The sequence below is a fragment of the Halichoerus grypus genome, chromosome 7 (assembly GCF_964656455.1).
Source record: "Halichoerus grypus chromosome 7, mHalGry1.hap1.1, whole genome shotgun sequence".
Taxonomy (NCBI): Eukaryota; Metazoa; Chordata; class Mammalia; order Carnivora; family Phocidae; genus Halichoerus; species Halichoerus grypus.
In genome coordinates, this window is record NC_135718.1 from 25,927,117 (window position 1) to 25,943,345 (window position 16,229).

The 16,229-nt window shown below is 38.8% G+C and overlaps 1 protein-coding gene across 2 annotated transcripts; it reads right to left on the reverse strand.

The window, feature by feature from the left end:
• Positions 1 to 388: 388 nt before the first annotated feature.
• On the reverse strand, positions 389 to 15,081 carry BORCS7 (BLOC-1 related complex subunit 7). 2 transcript variants are annotated; one of them, XM_078077174.1, is made up of 5 exons: positions 14,862 to 15,081; positions 6,819 to 6,881; positions 6,659 to 6,702; positions 5,658 to 5,694; positions 389 to 4,818 (listed from the first exon to the last, which is right to left on the reverse strand). In XM_078077174.1, the coding sequence occupies exons 1-4, from the start codon at positions 14,997 to 14,999 to the stop codon at positions 5,670 to 5,672; spliced, it is 270 nt and encodes an 89-aa protein (XP_077933300.1). In that variant the 5' UTR covers positions 15,000 to 15,081; the 3' UTR covers positions 389 to 4,818; positions 5,658 to 5,669. The 2 variants fall into 2 exon arrangements, with proteins under 2 accessions (XP_077933300.1, XP_035967427.1); XM_036111534.2 differs by having other exon boundaries at positions 5,674 to 5,694; positions 14,862 to 15,075.
• Between the last annotated feature and the right edge of the window lie 1,148 nt (positions 15,082 to 16,229).

The window sequence follows — 16,229 nt, forward strand, 5'->3', positions numbered from 1 at the left end:
TAAACCCACGAAAACAATCCTTGTTGGAATATTTTTATAGCTTAGAATACTTCCAACTATTAAGTATGTAAAAACGTGTGTTTCTATAGCTATCAGTTTCTTGGCAATTGTATAATGGCAAAAACACTCTTAAATATTAGTTTTCAAAATCCTGTCTCCATAAATTAGTTCCTTTAGGAAAGCAGTCACTTTCTCACTCATTGTTAAAATGCTATCTTTATCTTGAAGGCACAGATTAATGGGAGTTAAGGAAAGGGCTTTACTGTTTTCCACTTGTTCAGTATACTTGCTTTAATATATTATCTTCAATTTGTGGGTATTCACAAGAATCATTTGATAAACCTAAAATCCACATAACCACACATGGATAAACCACAATAAAGCAAACCACCATCAACGAATTTAATTGAGTGATTCCCAGTTTTCCATCAGGTATCTAATGTACAGAGCTGATTCTGGGCCAGACTGCTTGTAGCCATCATTCATTCTGATTGGTCAGTGCACCAGCCACAGGGGTTTTTGTGTTTTTAAGATCACCCCTGCTAAATGACAGGCATGCTGTGTAGATCAATATGCTATGCAGACCAAATTAGAGCTCTCATATCAAGTCATATTTTAAATATTAGCAAAAGCTAAGTAAACATACATAGAAATTTTCATTATTTTCTTCCCTTACCTCCAAGGATGGCCTTGTGCATACCTCCACATATCCCACCTTGGAAGCAACAATTACAGAATGGTCCAGAAAGGCAGATTGTGGTTCAGTACACAGACAATCTTTAAAGAAGTAGAGCTTTCCAAAATGGCCAGCATCTCTAAGTAAAGGATTCCCCAAAACTAGAAGCATTCGAGCAGAAGCCAGATGACCAGCTAGATGTCTACTTGCTAGAGATGCAGTGGCAGGGGTAAATAGATTGGATTCAGTTACTTCCAAGATCCTTTCTTTCGTATTGCATTAAATACTAGAAATGACAAGTAGCACCCATGTTTCTATTTATAAGGAAAGTAACAGATAATAGACTAGTACTCAAAAGACCTATCACCAAACTCAGTAACTTTGGGTAAGTTATGTCACGTCCCTCACTATGTTTTCTCATCTGTAAAACATGGGGCCAGAATTCAGTCACTTTTGAGGCCCGATACAGAGCTAAGATTCTGGGATTCTATGATTCTTTCTTCTTCACCAAATATTCTATGTTGGTTCTTTAGAAAGAACTCTTCAGAAAGAAAATTTTTTTCTTTTCTTTTTTTTTTAGTTTTAATTAGAAATAGAAGTTAATTTTTTCAAATATCTTTTTGCTGTATGTTACAGTGATATATGATTTAATGTTTCTTATTAATGTAATGTGTTTTGCAGCTGTTACATCAACTTTGCAATTCTGGAATTATTTAGCAATTCTTCAAAAATATTTCTCTATTCAATTTTTCTGAGATTTTATTAGGATTTTTCATCTATGTTAATGAATAAGAATCTCCTAAATTTTCTTATGTTATTTTGCTTTTAATTTTTAAAAATGATAAATAAAATCTTAAAAAAAATTTTTAAATGGGGCACCTGGGTGGCTCATTTGGCTAAGCATCTACCTTTGGCTCAGGTCATGATCTCAGGATCCTGGGATTGAGTGCGCTCCCTGCTCAGCAAGGAGTCTGCTTCTCCCTCTGCCCCTCCCCCCAACTCACTCTCATGCATGTGCTATCGCACTCTCTTGCTCTCAAATGAATAAATAAATATTCAAAAAAAAAAAAAATGAAAGTCATAGGTGCACCTGGCTGGCCCAGTCAGTAGAGCATGTAACTCTTAACCTTGGGGTTGTAAGTTTGAGCCCCATATTGGGTGTAGTGATTACTTAAAAATAAAATCTTTAAATAAATAAAAATAAAAATGAAAGTCATATTTACTTCAGCAAATGAACTGGGTATCTTACCATTGTTTTCTATACTTTGGGAGTATATGGAAGTTCTCTGACAGTTTGGAAAATTCTCAGGAAAGCTATCACAAGCAAATGACTTTTTTTTTTTTATTTTTAAGTAAGCTCTAGGCCCAACATGGGGCTCAAACTCACAACCCCAAGATCAAGAGTTGCATGCTCTTCCGACTGAGCCAGCTAGGTCCCCCTGGACATATTCCCTTTTAAATATCAGTTTTGTGATATTATATCTTCAAAGGAGGCAGACATTTTGATACTAGTAATTAAATTTTTAGAATGAAGCTGACAGATCATGCTTTTAAAATCTAAGTGATTTATTATCTCCATTTCAATTATAAATTTACTAATTTGTACTTTTAGATCGAGCTGACACTTTACCAATTTAATTTCTTTTTTAAGATTTTATTTTTAAGTAATCTCCACACCCAACATGGGGCTTGAACTTACAACCCCAAGATCAAGAGTCACATGCTTCACCAACTGAGGCAGCCAAGTGACCCAATACTTTAACAATTCAATCTGTAAGAACCAATTAATGATATCACATATTTTTTCAAATTTTTATCATTCATGCTTGGCTTTCTTATTCTATTTTGATTTCTTCCCTAAGTTCTAACCACAAACCCCTTAAAAAAAGAAAACACCCTTTTCCCTGTAGAGATTTAAAGCACGATTTTTTTTTCTTTATAATAGTGCTTATAGTACTGCTTTAAAATATTGCTGTATTATCACATAAATTGTCTTGCACAGAATTTGAATTTTCACTATTTTAAAAATATTATCCTTCAACATATTCTCTACAACCCAGATGTTATTTGAAGAAGTATTTTTTATTTCCATATGTTTGATCACCATTTAATTCTACCTAGCCCATTTATTTCTATAAGAGATATAGTATCAAACTATGTATACATTTCTGACTATTCATACATTTCTGGCTACTTTTCTTCCATGTTTTTTGGCATTCTATTCTTTAAAATGACTAAATTTAGTACTACTAGGCTTTCATTATTTAATGTAAATTTTATATTTACCATTAAAATTTTGTGGTGAAATTTGTTTTATCAGTTATAATGTAAGCAATCACTGCTACTTTAATATTTGTTCCAGCATGATGAGGAAAACTTAGACCACACCTTTATTTTAATTTTTAATTTTTTACAAATGTCATGTTAGGTATTTCTTTGCATCTTGTATACTTGGATGATTGAACTTTTTGTTTTCTAAATTGATGAGCCTTTTAAAAAAAATCAGTCCTTGGATTTTCTAAGCAGATAATCCTACAATATGATAATAATTTTGTCTCTTTGTTGCTAATAGCTATACTTATTGTTTTTAAGATTTTATTTATTTATTCATTTGACAGAGAGAGAGAGAGCACAAGCAGGGGGAGCCACAGACAGAGGGAGAGGGAGAAGCAGGCTCCCCACTGAGCAGGGAGCCTGACACAGGGCTCGATCCCAGGACCCTGGGATTGTGACCGGCGCCGAAGGCAGATGCTTAACTGACTGAGTCACCCAGGCGCCCCATTAGCTATACTTATTTTTAACTTCTGCACTAGACATGGCCTCCAGCAAAATGCTGAATAGCAACAGTGATAGTAACGTTTGCTAACATTTGCTGTCAATTGCTAATATTTGCTGTCAATTTGCTAACATTTGCTGTCAATATGGGTCCACTACAGTTCCAGAAGTTTCCAGACCCTTCTTTTTGAAGGTGAATTGAGCCCATTTACATATAAGAAGTGTAATGAGAGTTTATAAAAGGAATGCATAACTGAATTCCTTCATACCTAGTTTTTTCTTTTACCTTAAGTTAATGTGTATAGGCATAATGAGGGATAAATACAATCTAAGATGATTAGTCGACTTGATGATATACAATATGAATAAAATTGGACTCTGACTTGCTTTTTTCTTTCACTGAAAACACCATTTTCTTAAGTCAGCTTTCTCCTAGTTCTTTAGTGATAAGAAATGAACTAGAACACAATGGAGTCCCATTTAAAATTCAAACAAAGACATTCAAAGGTAATGTCTTTTAGCAAGATGAATTAAATGAACATGGGCAAATAACTGAAAACATAAGGTTTTCACCATGGCACAACCCTACACTGCAATCATTCCCGGTAATTCAACTGCCTTTGCATTTGGCAATAATGTTCTACAAGTGAATCTGCTGATGACTAGCAAAATTACAAAATGAACCCAAGGCCAACCAATCAAGAGTCACAACAAAGAAACTAGGAATGCAGGCCAAGGCAGGAGGTTGCAGCAGGCCAGATATGATACCATTTGCCTAATTTTCATTTAGGAATTTGCTACAATGAATAAAATAAGTATCTCCTCTGAGTTAATAGAAAAGAACAGATATTCCCTATCACCATTCTGCGACCATGAAATTTCCTGAATGTATGATTAAAAGAAAAAAAGTCTTTAAAAAGAATATTAATCATTCCTGTTTTCACAATAGAAGCCGTATTTCTGAATTTAAAACATTATTCAGCATTTGCTTAAGAATCACAGTTAGATGATATAACTCTTGACATATATAAAAGTTCTATGGAAAAAACTAAGACCTCTTCAATTTTGCTTTAACATCAAACTAAACAGCGCATTTAAAATTTCAGGAAGAGCATGGGTTAGTATGCTTCAAGAAGTACTTCCAAAATTCAACCACCTAGCTTCTCTTCAGGAGAAACTGCACACCATCATAAATCTTTTCTAACTTAACTTTTGGAGAAGAAAATGGAAAATCAAACCCATAGGACAGTAGCTGAATAAAATATTTCCTTCTCAGTGTCAGACAAAGAAGTGCTTTTCCCTCTTACAAGCTGCTCTATTTCAACAGATGATTCAACTGGTCCTGCAGATCAGAAGACTGCTCAACACTAGAAATTAGAACAGAGAAAAAGTTTATCTGGCATGAGTAATAAAAATCTCTTTGTACAATTTGTACTTTAATGCAGCTGAAACTAAATCAAAATTTATATTGGTCCACTACCGTTCCAGAAGTTTAAACTATGAAAAAAAGGTTTGTAAAGCCAATTAGTGTAACCCATATTGTAAGGGACAGATTTAATCCACTCAAAAAAACAAGACTGCTTAATGACTTTAGCACATTTGCTTAATGAATATTACCAACATGTAAGGTTTTTCTATTCCTTAAGTTTGGCATCTACACCCTATAATTTTTGGAAAGCCTTTACTAGCAGTGAATTAACTTACTGCATGCCTTTGAAATATACAGTTGACCCTTGTACAACACGGAGGTTACAGGCGCTGACCCCACACAGTCAAAATCTGTGTATAACCTGACTCCCCCAAAACTTAACTACTAATAGCCTATTGTTGACCAGAAGCCTTACTGATAACAGGAACAGTCAATTCACACATATTTACATATTTTGTATGTTATATGTATTATATACTACACTCTTATAATAAAGTAAGCTAGAGGAAAAAATATTAAGAAAATCATAAGGAAGACAAAATACATTTGCAATACTATACTGTATTTATAAAAAAAAATCTGTGTATAAGTGGAACGGTGTAGTTCAAACTTGTATTGTTCAAGGGTCAACTGTACTGTTTTCTTTATAACCCAAATGAGCTATCCCAGAATATATGTCAATTTAAGGGCATATATCAGCTAGAGTTTCACACTGATTCTAGGCCCAGAAGTATAATTCCCTGTAGCCTGCTTCAGTTGGTTCCCCGACTCCCCTACCTTTGGGGTTACTTACTTCTTCTGAATAGCTTCTTGCCTAAATCAGAAAGGGAAAGAGGAAAATAAAGATAAAAAATCTCAGAAAACTAGTGCGACTGATGGTTAGACATTTGTACGCAGAACAAATTTCCGGCTTATGTCACATTCTGTATTTCTGTCCATTCTAGCTTAAGACTGTGCTCTTGAAGCTCTATTCACTATCTGAGTGCAGAGTTGCTAAGAAGATGGACTCTAAACCTGAAGAACTAATGATACTCTATCAGACCGAGGGAGGCAGTACCACAAACTATATGCATGGCTCACATTCAGCCTGGGTATGTGGAATCTAATGGTCACACACCTGATATGCACACACCCCAAGAATGAACATTTAGCTGTTTAAATATCAAGAGTTAAATTCTCAATCATACATTTCCAATAGGTACATAAGTAACATCAACTATATAAAATATAAAGCAAAATGAAATACAATGAAAAGCTAATTATAATTGTATCCAAAATTACAACAGAGAAAGGGTTCTCTGTATCTCAGAATCTCCTGCATCATTTCTATGTAGCTAGGGCTGGGTTAAATGGGGGAACTAGAGGACACAGGTCACAGTTACACTTGATTCCCTAGTGAAAGCGCAGACTCCCCAGGAGAGACCTTGGGCACAGGTCGTCAACAAATATTGATTAAGTGTCTACTCAGTGCTGAGCACTGTGCGAGCATGGTCCTGGTATGGGCCCTGCCCTCCTGGGGTTCATAGTCTCTCCCTTGAAGGAGCCCCCAAATGAACACAGAGAACCTCACAAAAGGCAGTCCCTGCTCTTGATCTCACCCATACTCCAGCTTCTGCAGTCACCGCCATCTTTTCCAGAAGGAGCTCCTTCTTGACTAACCCCACCTTTACTCCCAACTCCTGCCTTCACAGGAAAGCGTGCTGAAGCACAAAGGCAAGAGGGGGCAGCCTGCGGGATGTGACTTTGCAGCAAGCCGGCACTGCGCAAGGCATACTCACTGGTACTGAAGGTGTGTTGTTATTATCGCCATTTTCCTTAGACTCTGCATTAAAACAAAACAAAACGAAAATAAAAAAAAAAACAGCGAACATTCCACTTCCCTGTAGCCACACAAATTATGTAAATAAAACCCAAATCACAAAAGAAATTGTTTCTTACATCTTCTGAGTGCAAGATGGCATCTTCCTGCAGGACCATGTTTCGAGCTGCCTGACCTAGCAGCTGGAAGACAAAAATAAAGTGGTAATGATCAAAATCTGCAAACTTCCTGTAATCTCTCCGCAGCTGTTATACCACCACCCCCTCCCCTCCCCTCCCCCCATACAAGCACAAATGCTCCAAATTTAACAGAAGATAATCTTCGATTTGTTCACATTGAAAATCCAAATTCAGTGTCACTGTGGTGGTGCTGGCATGGGCTCAACATCTGCTCCAAAGGCTACTGTTTGAGAAATCAAGGGCTCCGGAACCGCAGAGTTAGGAGGCAAGAGGAGATCGAGAGAGGTTTCCGGCCTACGGTCACACCCGGCTCCTGGCAGACATTAAAGTCCAACCATGGAAGGGGAGTTACTGTGTGTCCTACCCATTGTCCCTGTCCCCTTGGGTCAGAGAGATTCTGATGAAAAGGGGACCGATGACCTCATATTTACCAGGAATACCGTCACTGCTACAGCCCCCAGATAATCTCCCGAGGCAACTGATGTTTATTTATTTTCGTTTATAAACCTTTACGTACTTCTAATGTTGAGACAGTAAAATAAGACCCTCCATCCCTGTCCCTTCCCTTCCCCATTCTCTCTCCCCTATGCATAAATATTTTTTTAGAGGCACCTGACTGGCTCAGGCGGTAGAACATGTGACTCTTGATCTCAGGGTCTTGAGTTCAAGCCCCACGTTGGGTGTGGAGCCTACTTAATTAAAAATAAATAAATAAATAAATAAATAAATAAATAAATAACTTACCTTTCCATTGTGTCTTTTTAAAAGTGGCCATACGTATATAATCTGCCCCCCCCTTACTTAAAATGTAAGCTACTACCTGCACTCTTCCACACCACATGCTGCTATTTTCACTTGACAAGATATGCTGAAATAGATTGCAGTAGTTTATACTGAATCTGCACATTGCTCTCTTATGGCTGCAGAGCACTGTGGTGTATAGATGTCCCTGTAAGATAATTCAACCAGACTTTGGGGCTATTTGCAGTCTTTGCTATTAGAAGTAGTGCTACAAAAAATACCTTATATATCTTTGTGTCTTTTTGCTAGCATATCTTTGGGATAGACTCATAGAATTATGACTATGATTGCTGGATGGGAGGGTCTTACTGGGGTTATACCATTCCACATTCCCACCCACAATGTATCAGAGTGCCTGTTTCCTCCTTGTGGCCACTTTTAAGTGGCAAACTCCAAAGTCCTATAAATGGGAGATGGTGACTGACAAACTGATGGCAGAAAGAAAAGGTCCTAAAAGAATCTTTCTCATTCATTCATTCAGTCAACAAATATTTATTCAGTGCTGACAGTATGCCAGGAAGAGACAGAGCCCCTGTCTTCACAGGGCTCACAATCTGGTGTTACAAAGAGGACACAGGCACTACAATCCTTGTGGTAACTGCCAATTGGGAAGCACCAGATGACCGGGCAGCATGGGGAGTTGGGTGTCTGCCCCATTACAGGGGCAGGTGTTCAGGGAGGGCTTCTGAAAAGAAGTGACTTCTAGCAGAGACCTAAAGATTGGGCATGATCAGATTTACTGTTTTAGAAGCGTGGCAAGCAGAATGGACTGGAGCAGGGACTGAAGGCAGAGACTGGTTGGGAGAACACTGCCATAGTCTAGGAAAGCAATGAAAGTGGCCTGAGCCACAGGAGTGGCCGTTAAAAAGGGGGGTGGGGGTGGGTGATCATTTCAAAGATAGACTCAAGGAGACTCGTGATTCCTGGAATGCAGGAGCTGTTGCAATGCTGGGCCAAGGCCTTGCTTTGATGACAGATGTATCCATTGGCATTCTGCATCATTTTCTTGCATAAACCAACCACGCACATCACATATCATCTAAGATGTCTGGGTTGGGTTTCTTTAAAGCGGAACAACATCTTGAGTATTTCCCCCCAGGCTTTTACTATTGCTTTGCTCATAAGTAAGTCAATAGCAATCTTAGCTCCTCATCTTCAACAGGTACTGTTACTACGTCGTTATTTGTTAGCTCCTCATCTTCAACAAGATTTTTCAACTTCGTTTTCATAGCAATACCAACCCTCTTTGTGTTTTCATTCTAGTTCATCATTTTCCATATTATTGCATTAAGTAATGTAGTTAAAATAGCAAGCATAAACACAGGTGTAAGGTAAAACACAATGGACCCTAAAAAACAAAACAAAACAAAAAAAAACCAACCCACACACAACAGACCCTTTACTCAGCACACAACTCGATTGGAGGAGCATGGGGGTCACACACATTCATTGTGCTGTGGGCACAAGGTTGGCATGCTCTTCCCCACTTGGTGCTCCAGCCATACTGGCCTCTTTGCACACCCTGCACACATTCCCATCTCAAGGCCTTTGCATTTGCCATTTCTTCTACTTGGAGCGTTCTGCCTCCAGACGTCCATGTGGCCTGCTCCCTCACTTCATTCAAGTGTCTGCCTCAATGTCCCCTCCTTAGAGGGCCCTTCCCTGACCGCCCTATTTAAGGAAAACCCTTTCATCACTCTCTACTCCCAGCTTAGTTTTTCTTCATGATATTTACTACCACCTGACTTTTTGTTTCATTTGTTTGTCCGTCTCTTCACTAAAATGTAAGCTTCCTAAGTACAGGGACCTAGTTTTGTGTACCACCCTCTCCTTTATACCTAGAATAGTTCATGGCACATAGCAGACAATAAATATTTGTTAAATGAATGCCGTGGAAGGAGAGCTTTACACATGGAAATTGTCAGCTAATCAAACAAAACAGCCACATGAGGACTGGTGAAAAGAGAAGCAATATTCTACAGACTAAGAAGGATTCAAACTAAAAATCAGGCTCCCTGTCCACAATGAGACCAAGAGCTTCCTTTCCTTCAGGACTAACCCCAGGGAGGTACCCTATGGCTTTGGGACAATTTGGGTCACACCAATAACAACTCAAAAAGCTGGAGAAGAGGAAGCCTGAGTGGCTCAGTCGGTTAAGTGTCTGCCTTCGGCTCGGGTCATGATCCCAGGGTCATGGAATCAAGCCCCAGGTTGGGCTCCCTGCTCAGCAGGAGCCTGCTTCCCCCTCTGCCTGCCGCTCCCCCTCCTTGTGCATGTGCTCTCTCTCTCTCTCTGACAAATAAATAAATAAAATCTTTAAAAAAAGAAAAGTTTGATCAAAGATTATTTGACCATAGAGTTGAGGGTCCATATATGGGCTCTCTATTCTGTTCCATTGGTCTATATGTCTGTTTTTGTGCCAGTACCATGCTGTCTTGGTGATCACTTCTTTGTAATATAGCTTGAAATCGGGCAACGTGATGCCCCCAACTTTGTTTTTCTTTTTCAACATTTCCTTGGCGATTTGGGGTCTTTTCTGATCCCATACAAATTTTAGGATTATTTGTTCCAGCACTTTGAAAAATGTCATTGAAAAATTTTCATCATCATTCGCCATCAGGGAAATTCAAATCAAAACCACATTGAGGGCGCCTGGGTGGCTCAGTTGGTTAAGCGACTGCCTTCGGCTCAGGTCATGATCCTGGAGTCCCTGGATCGAGTCCCACATCGGGCTCCCTGCTCGGCGGGGAGTCTGCTTCTCCCTCTGACCCTCCCCCCTCTCATGTGCTTGCTCTCTCTCATTCTCTCTCTCTCAAATAAATAAATTAAAAAAAAAAAAAAAAAAACCACATTGAGATACCACCTTACACCAGTTAGAATGGCAAAAATTGACAAGGCAAGAAACAACAAATGTTGGAAAGGTTGTGGAGAAAGGGGAACCCTCTTACACTGCTGGTGGGAATGTAAGTTGGTACAGCCACTTTGGAAAACAGTGTGGAGGTTCCTCAAAAAATTAAAAATAGAGCTACCCTATGATCCAGCAATTGCACTACTGGGTATTTACCCCAAAGACACAGATGTAGTGAAAAGAAGGGCCATACGCACCCCAATGTTCATAGCAGCAATGTCTGCAATAGCCAAACTATGGAAAGAGCCGAGATGCCCATCAACAGATGAATGGATAAAGAAGATGTGGTCCATATATACAATGGAATATTACTCAGCCATCAGAAAGGATGAATACCCAACTTTTACATCAACATGGATGAGACTGGAGGAGATTATACTAAGTGAAATAAGTCAAGCAGAGAAAATCAATTATCATAGGGTTTCACTTATTTGTGGAACATAAGGAATAGCATGGAGGACATTAGGAGAAGGAAGGGAAAAATGAAGGGGGGAAATTGGAGGTGGAGATGAACCATGAGAGACTATGGACTCCGAGAAACAAACTGAGGGTTTTAGAGGGGAGGGGGGTGGAAGGATGGGTTAGCCGGGTGATGGGAATTAAGGAGGGCACGTACTGCATGGAGCACTGGGTGTTATACGAAAACAATGAATCGTGGATCACTACATCAAAAACTAATGATGTATTGTATGGTGACTAACATAATAAAATCAAATCGAATTAAAAAGAAAGAAAGAAAGAAAAGAAAAAAAAGAAAAGCTTGGGGCACCTGCGTGGCTCAGCCTGTTAAGTGTCTGCCTTCACCTCAGATTATGATCCTGGGGTCCGGGGATCAAGCCCCATGTCAGGCTCCCTGCTCAGGTGGGGAGCCTGCTTCTCCCTCTCCCTCTGCCACCCCCCAAATAAATAAATTTTTTTAAAAAGCTGGAGAAGAAAGTCTAAGGAATAGAAAGAAGGTATACCCTCCTGGAGAAGACAATTGCCACTAGACCCCAAAAAAACAGAAGCAGACATTGTTGTGTGAAATAAACCGTAAACACTTGAGACACTTTTTCTCTAGGAGATTCAGCTCTCTGAGCTCAGGACACTATCAAGAAAATGAAAGGGAAACTCACAGAATGGGAGAAAATATGTGCAAAGAATATCTGATAAGAGATTAACATTCAGAATATGTGAAGAACTCCTACAACTCAACAACAAAAAGTCCAATTTGGAAATGGACAATGGACCTTCACAGACATTTCTCCAAAGATATACAAATGGCCAATAAGAACAAGAACAATGCTCAACACCACTAGTGTTTGGGGAAATGCAAATCAAAACCACTGGGGGGTACCAGTTTATACCTATCAGGATGGCTATGATTAAAAATGGAAAATGACAAATGTTGTCCATGATGTGAAGTTATCTGGGACACTGGTGCATTTGCTGGCAACGTAAAATGGTACACCCATGGTGCTAAACAGTACAGTGGTTCCTCAAAAAATTAAACATAGAATTACTGCAATTGCAATTCAGCAATTACCCAAAATAACTGGAAGCAGGGTCTCAAATAGGTATTTATATACAAACGTCTACTGCAGCATATTCACAAAGCCAAAAGGTGGAAACAACACAAATCTCCATCACCAAATGAATGGATAAACAAAACGTGGTATATACATACAATGGAATATTATTCAGTCTTAAAAGGAATAAAGTACAGTACTGATATATGCTACCAAAAAAAAAAAAAAGAAAATCAAAAAGACACTCCAAATAATCTAAAGTCTAGTAAAGGAAATGGCAAAAATACATAAGTAACTACAGGAAAAGTCAATATGGTATGTGATAAGTATCATGTAAGAGATCCAATAAAAAGACAAAAGTCAGAGAACTGAGAGATGATGTGTCAACCCTCCCAGAAAGTTGGAACAATTTCAGTTTAACTCAATCCACACCATTTACTGAACACCCAATCTAAATCTACTCCAGAAGAATCTCGTGTGAAAAATACACAAGGAGGAAGAGAAAGGAGCAAGTGACATCAGGGCAGTCAATGGTGACACCATGGCTTTTGGGTCACTAAATCAGTTAGTATCATATGAGAGGTGGTGCCCAAGATTAGGAGCCTAGAACCAGTCTGCCTAGGTTTGAATCCTAGTTCTACCCCTTCCTTGCTACATTGTAACCTTGGAAAAATTAAATTCCTCTTTGTATCTTCTATGTAAGAAACATACCTCCTCTGTTAGTAAATGCAAAGATTTAACAAATTAAGCTACATAAAACACAGCAGTGTCCAGCACATAGTAGATGCTCAACAAAAGTAAGTTTATTATAACGAATATGGTGTTCAATACATACTGGTGGTTAACTATGAACACTATTTTTTAAAATTTATATATGTATACCTTGTTTCTCCTCCAAAAAGATTGAAGGCAATTTATATCATACTATATGCATGTATGTGTATACACACACACACACACATTTTTTTTTTGAAAAATAGAAACAGAATCTAAAAGTCATTAAAAGGAGAAGGAAGTAAATGTGTCTACCACTAAAACTGATGTAAGAACTTCTGTGCAACCAAGGCAAAAAATGAAACACTTGCATTTGCATAATTCTTTTTTTAAAAGATTTTATTTATTTATTTGTCAGAGAGGGCATGTGTGCACAGGCAGGAGGAGTGGCAGGCAGAGGGAAAAGCAGGCTCCCCGCTGAGCAAGAAGCCCTAAAGGGGACTCAATCCCACGACTCCAGCATCATGACCTGAGTGGAAGGCAGAGGCTTAACTGACTGAGCCACCCAGGTGCCCCTCATTTGCATAATTCCTATTTTTATTAACATATAATATATTATTTGTTTCAGGGTATTTGCATAATTCTTATTTGGTAAAAGGCAACATAACAATTCCTCAAAAAGAGAAGAACTTTCCTCTAATACTGAATCCTAAAATGAGTATATCATGTGTGGCCTCACACAAAACATACTTGGGATCACCAAATCAGTGACTTCAACAATAGTGTTATGGTAAATGCAAACACCTTCTTCATATGGTTATTTCTTGTAGTCACTACCAATACAAGCTAAGGACATAACATGAAAGATGACTCTGTAAAGACAATTCTACTGGATCCTAAACTAATCTGAATGAAGCTGCTATGAATATTCATATACAAGTCCAAAAGCTTGTGGCCATATTATGCTTGTTACTGCAATTACATAACTTAATGAAATAATATAGAGACTGATAAAATATGAGTTAAAAGAGAGAGTTGCTATTATTATGAAAACTAAGTTGAAAATAAGCAATACTTGTTGAAGATGGGCAACTAAGTCACACTGCCATTGAGTTAATTATGAGCAAGATAATGATCAAGTTCTACAGAAAAAATTCACAAAGATCTAAAAAGACTTTGTACTCAGATTGTTTCTCAGGTGTATTCAAGATGTTGTTCCACTTTAAAGAAACCAAAACAGAAACTCTTAGATAATATGTTATGTGTGTGGTCAGCTTATGTAACAAAATGAGAGGCATGTTATCATTTCTCTTGGGTAAAAACCTAGGAGTGGAATGGCTCAGTCATCAGAACCATTTTGTTTGTCCATTCATTTGTCAACGGACATTTGGGTTGTTTCCAGTTTGACCCTATCACGGATAATGGGGTTATGCACATGTACAAGTCTTTGTGTGGACATATATTTTCATTTCTCGTGGGTAAATATCTAAGAATACAATAAAGACGACTTTTTTTGGAGACAGCGTACATATATAAAACTTTCTGGTGTGAAAAGCCATCATATAACTCCATTCACGGAACCAGCTAGAGGATGAAGGGGAAATCGGGGCAAAGGAGAAAGCTAATCTAATAAACAGAAAACCAAGATGTGGCCAGAAAGACAAATCAGAAAAGAACAAATCCACAGACGATGCACAAAAGTGTGAAAGGAATCTGGGATGTTGAGGGCAAAAACATGCGGAATTTGGGGGCCAGAAAGAGGGAACCCCATGAAACAAATTATCAACTGGCTAGGACCACTATCTTATCCGCTGTCCTGCAGCAATCTCTGCTTTAAAGCACAGATTCCCACAATCCCGTTCCCCCCCATATCGCTAATCCCCCAGAGACTACGCATCCCAGAATGCAACACGCGCCCCTCGCGAACGAGCTCTATTCTCAGGGAGCAGTTCACAGCCTACAATTCCCAGGAGGTAATGCGATCCCCTTCTCACAGCTATGGAAGACTCGGGGCCCCGGGATATCGGGCCATAAAGTCCACTCCCAGCTCACCTCGGAGCTCCGGGAGCCTTTCAGCACCTGCTTGGTGAGCGCGATCACGTCCGTACCACAGGTGTTCACCTTCTCTGTGAGGAGCCCCTTCACCGACTGACCGAATCGCGCTTGCGAATCTGGTGTCCCAGTCGCCATCACCTCAACTAGTGAACGCCGCAGCCTGGGCAACGGCGAGTCGCTGGGGCCAAAAGGCGTCAAGGCGGAAGGAAGCTAGGTGGTGTCTCTTACACCGTGGGAAAAGGAAGGGACGCATGCGCCCAGCGGAGGTTGACCTTAGCTAACTTTAAATTCATTTAAAATATTCAGTTGATATCCTGAGGAAGATAGGGCCCAGGCAGACATCCCTGGAGGGGACAGAGGACAATTTCAGTAAATCTATGCGTTAGAATCAGAAGGCCTGGATTATAGTCCTACTTCTGCCATTTAGTTTTGTGACTGCAAATTACTCAAGCTTTGCGTCTTGTGTTCATTAGTAAGAAGTAATAATGTTCAAGTCTCCAAGGGGTTATGAGAACGAATTAAGACCTTTCACTTCAATTTTAATAAGATTCCATTTAGTAAATATCAAACTATGCTAGGCTGAGGGTAGAGAAAGAAAAGATACAGTCCTTGTCTCTGAGGAGCTCCCAGGCCATGTGATGGGCCATGTAAACAGCTAATAAATGGAGGAAATGTTCAACATCTTAGTAATTTTTTGATAAATGATCTCTTTTTTCTATTAAAAGCAACCTGATCATCACCTTGGAAATGAAATACCGAAATGTTGCAGGTAGCTCTATTTCTTTTTTAGCTAATGCACAAGAGATGGGAATGGTGTTATATTGTAAATTTTGTTCAAAATAACCTGTACTCAGCATCAACATTACTTTCTCTCCAAGTGTCTAGATTCATGTCTCTATTGCTTCTTTCATTTAATTCTTGTTCTTAATTTTATTGAGGTATAATTTATGTGCAATAACTATCTTCTTTTATAGTGTACAGTTTAATCAGTGGGACAGATGCACACACCTGTGAACCACCACAATTAAGATACAGAACATTTTTATCACATCACATTTTTATCAGAAGTTTCCAAGTGCCTATTTGCAGTCCATCTCTCCCTCACTCTAGGCAACAACCAACCAGTCTGCTTCCTAACACTATAAACTAATTTGCATTTCTAGAATGTTATATAATTGGAATAATACAGGAAGTATCCTTTTTGTCTAGCTTCTTTCAGCATAATGATTTTGAGAGTTATCCACATTGTAGTGTGTATCACTAGTCTGTTCCTTTTTTTTGCTAAGAAATATACCATCGTTTGAATATCTCATTTTGTTTATCCATTCACCTGTGGATGGACATTTGGGTTGTTTCCACTTTGGG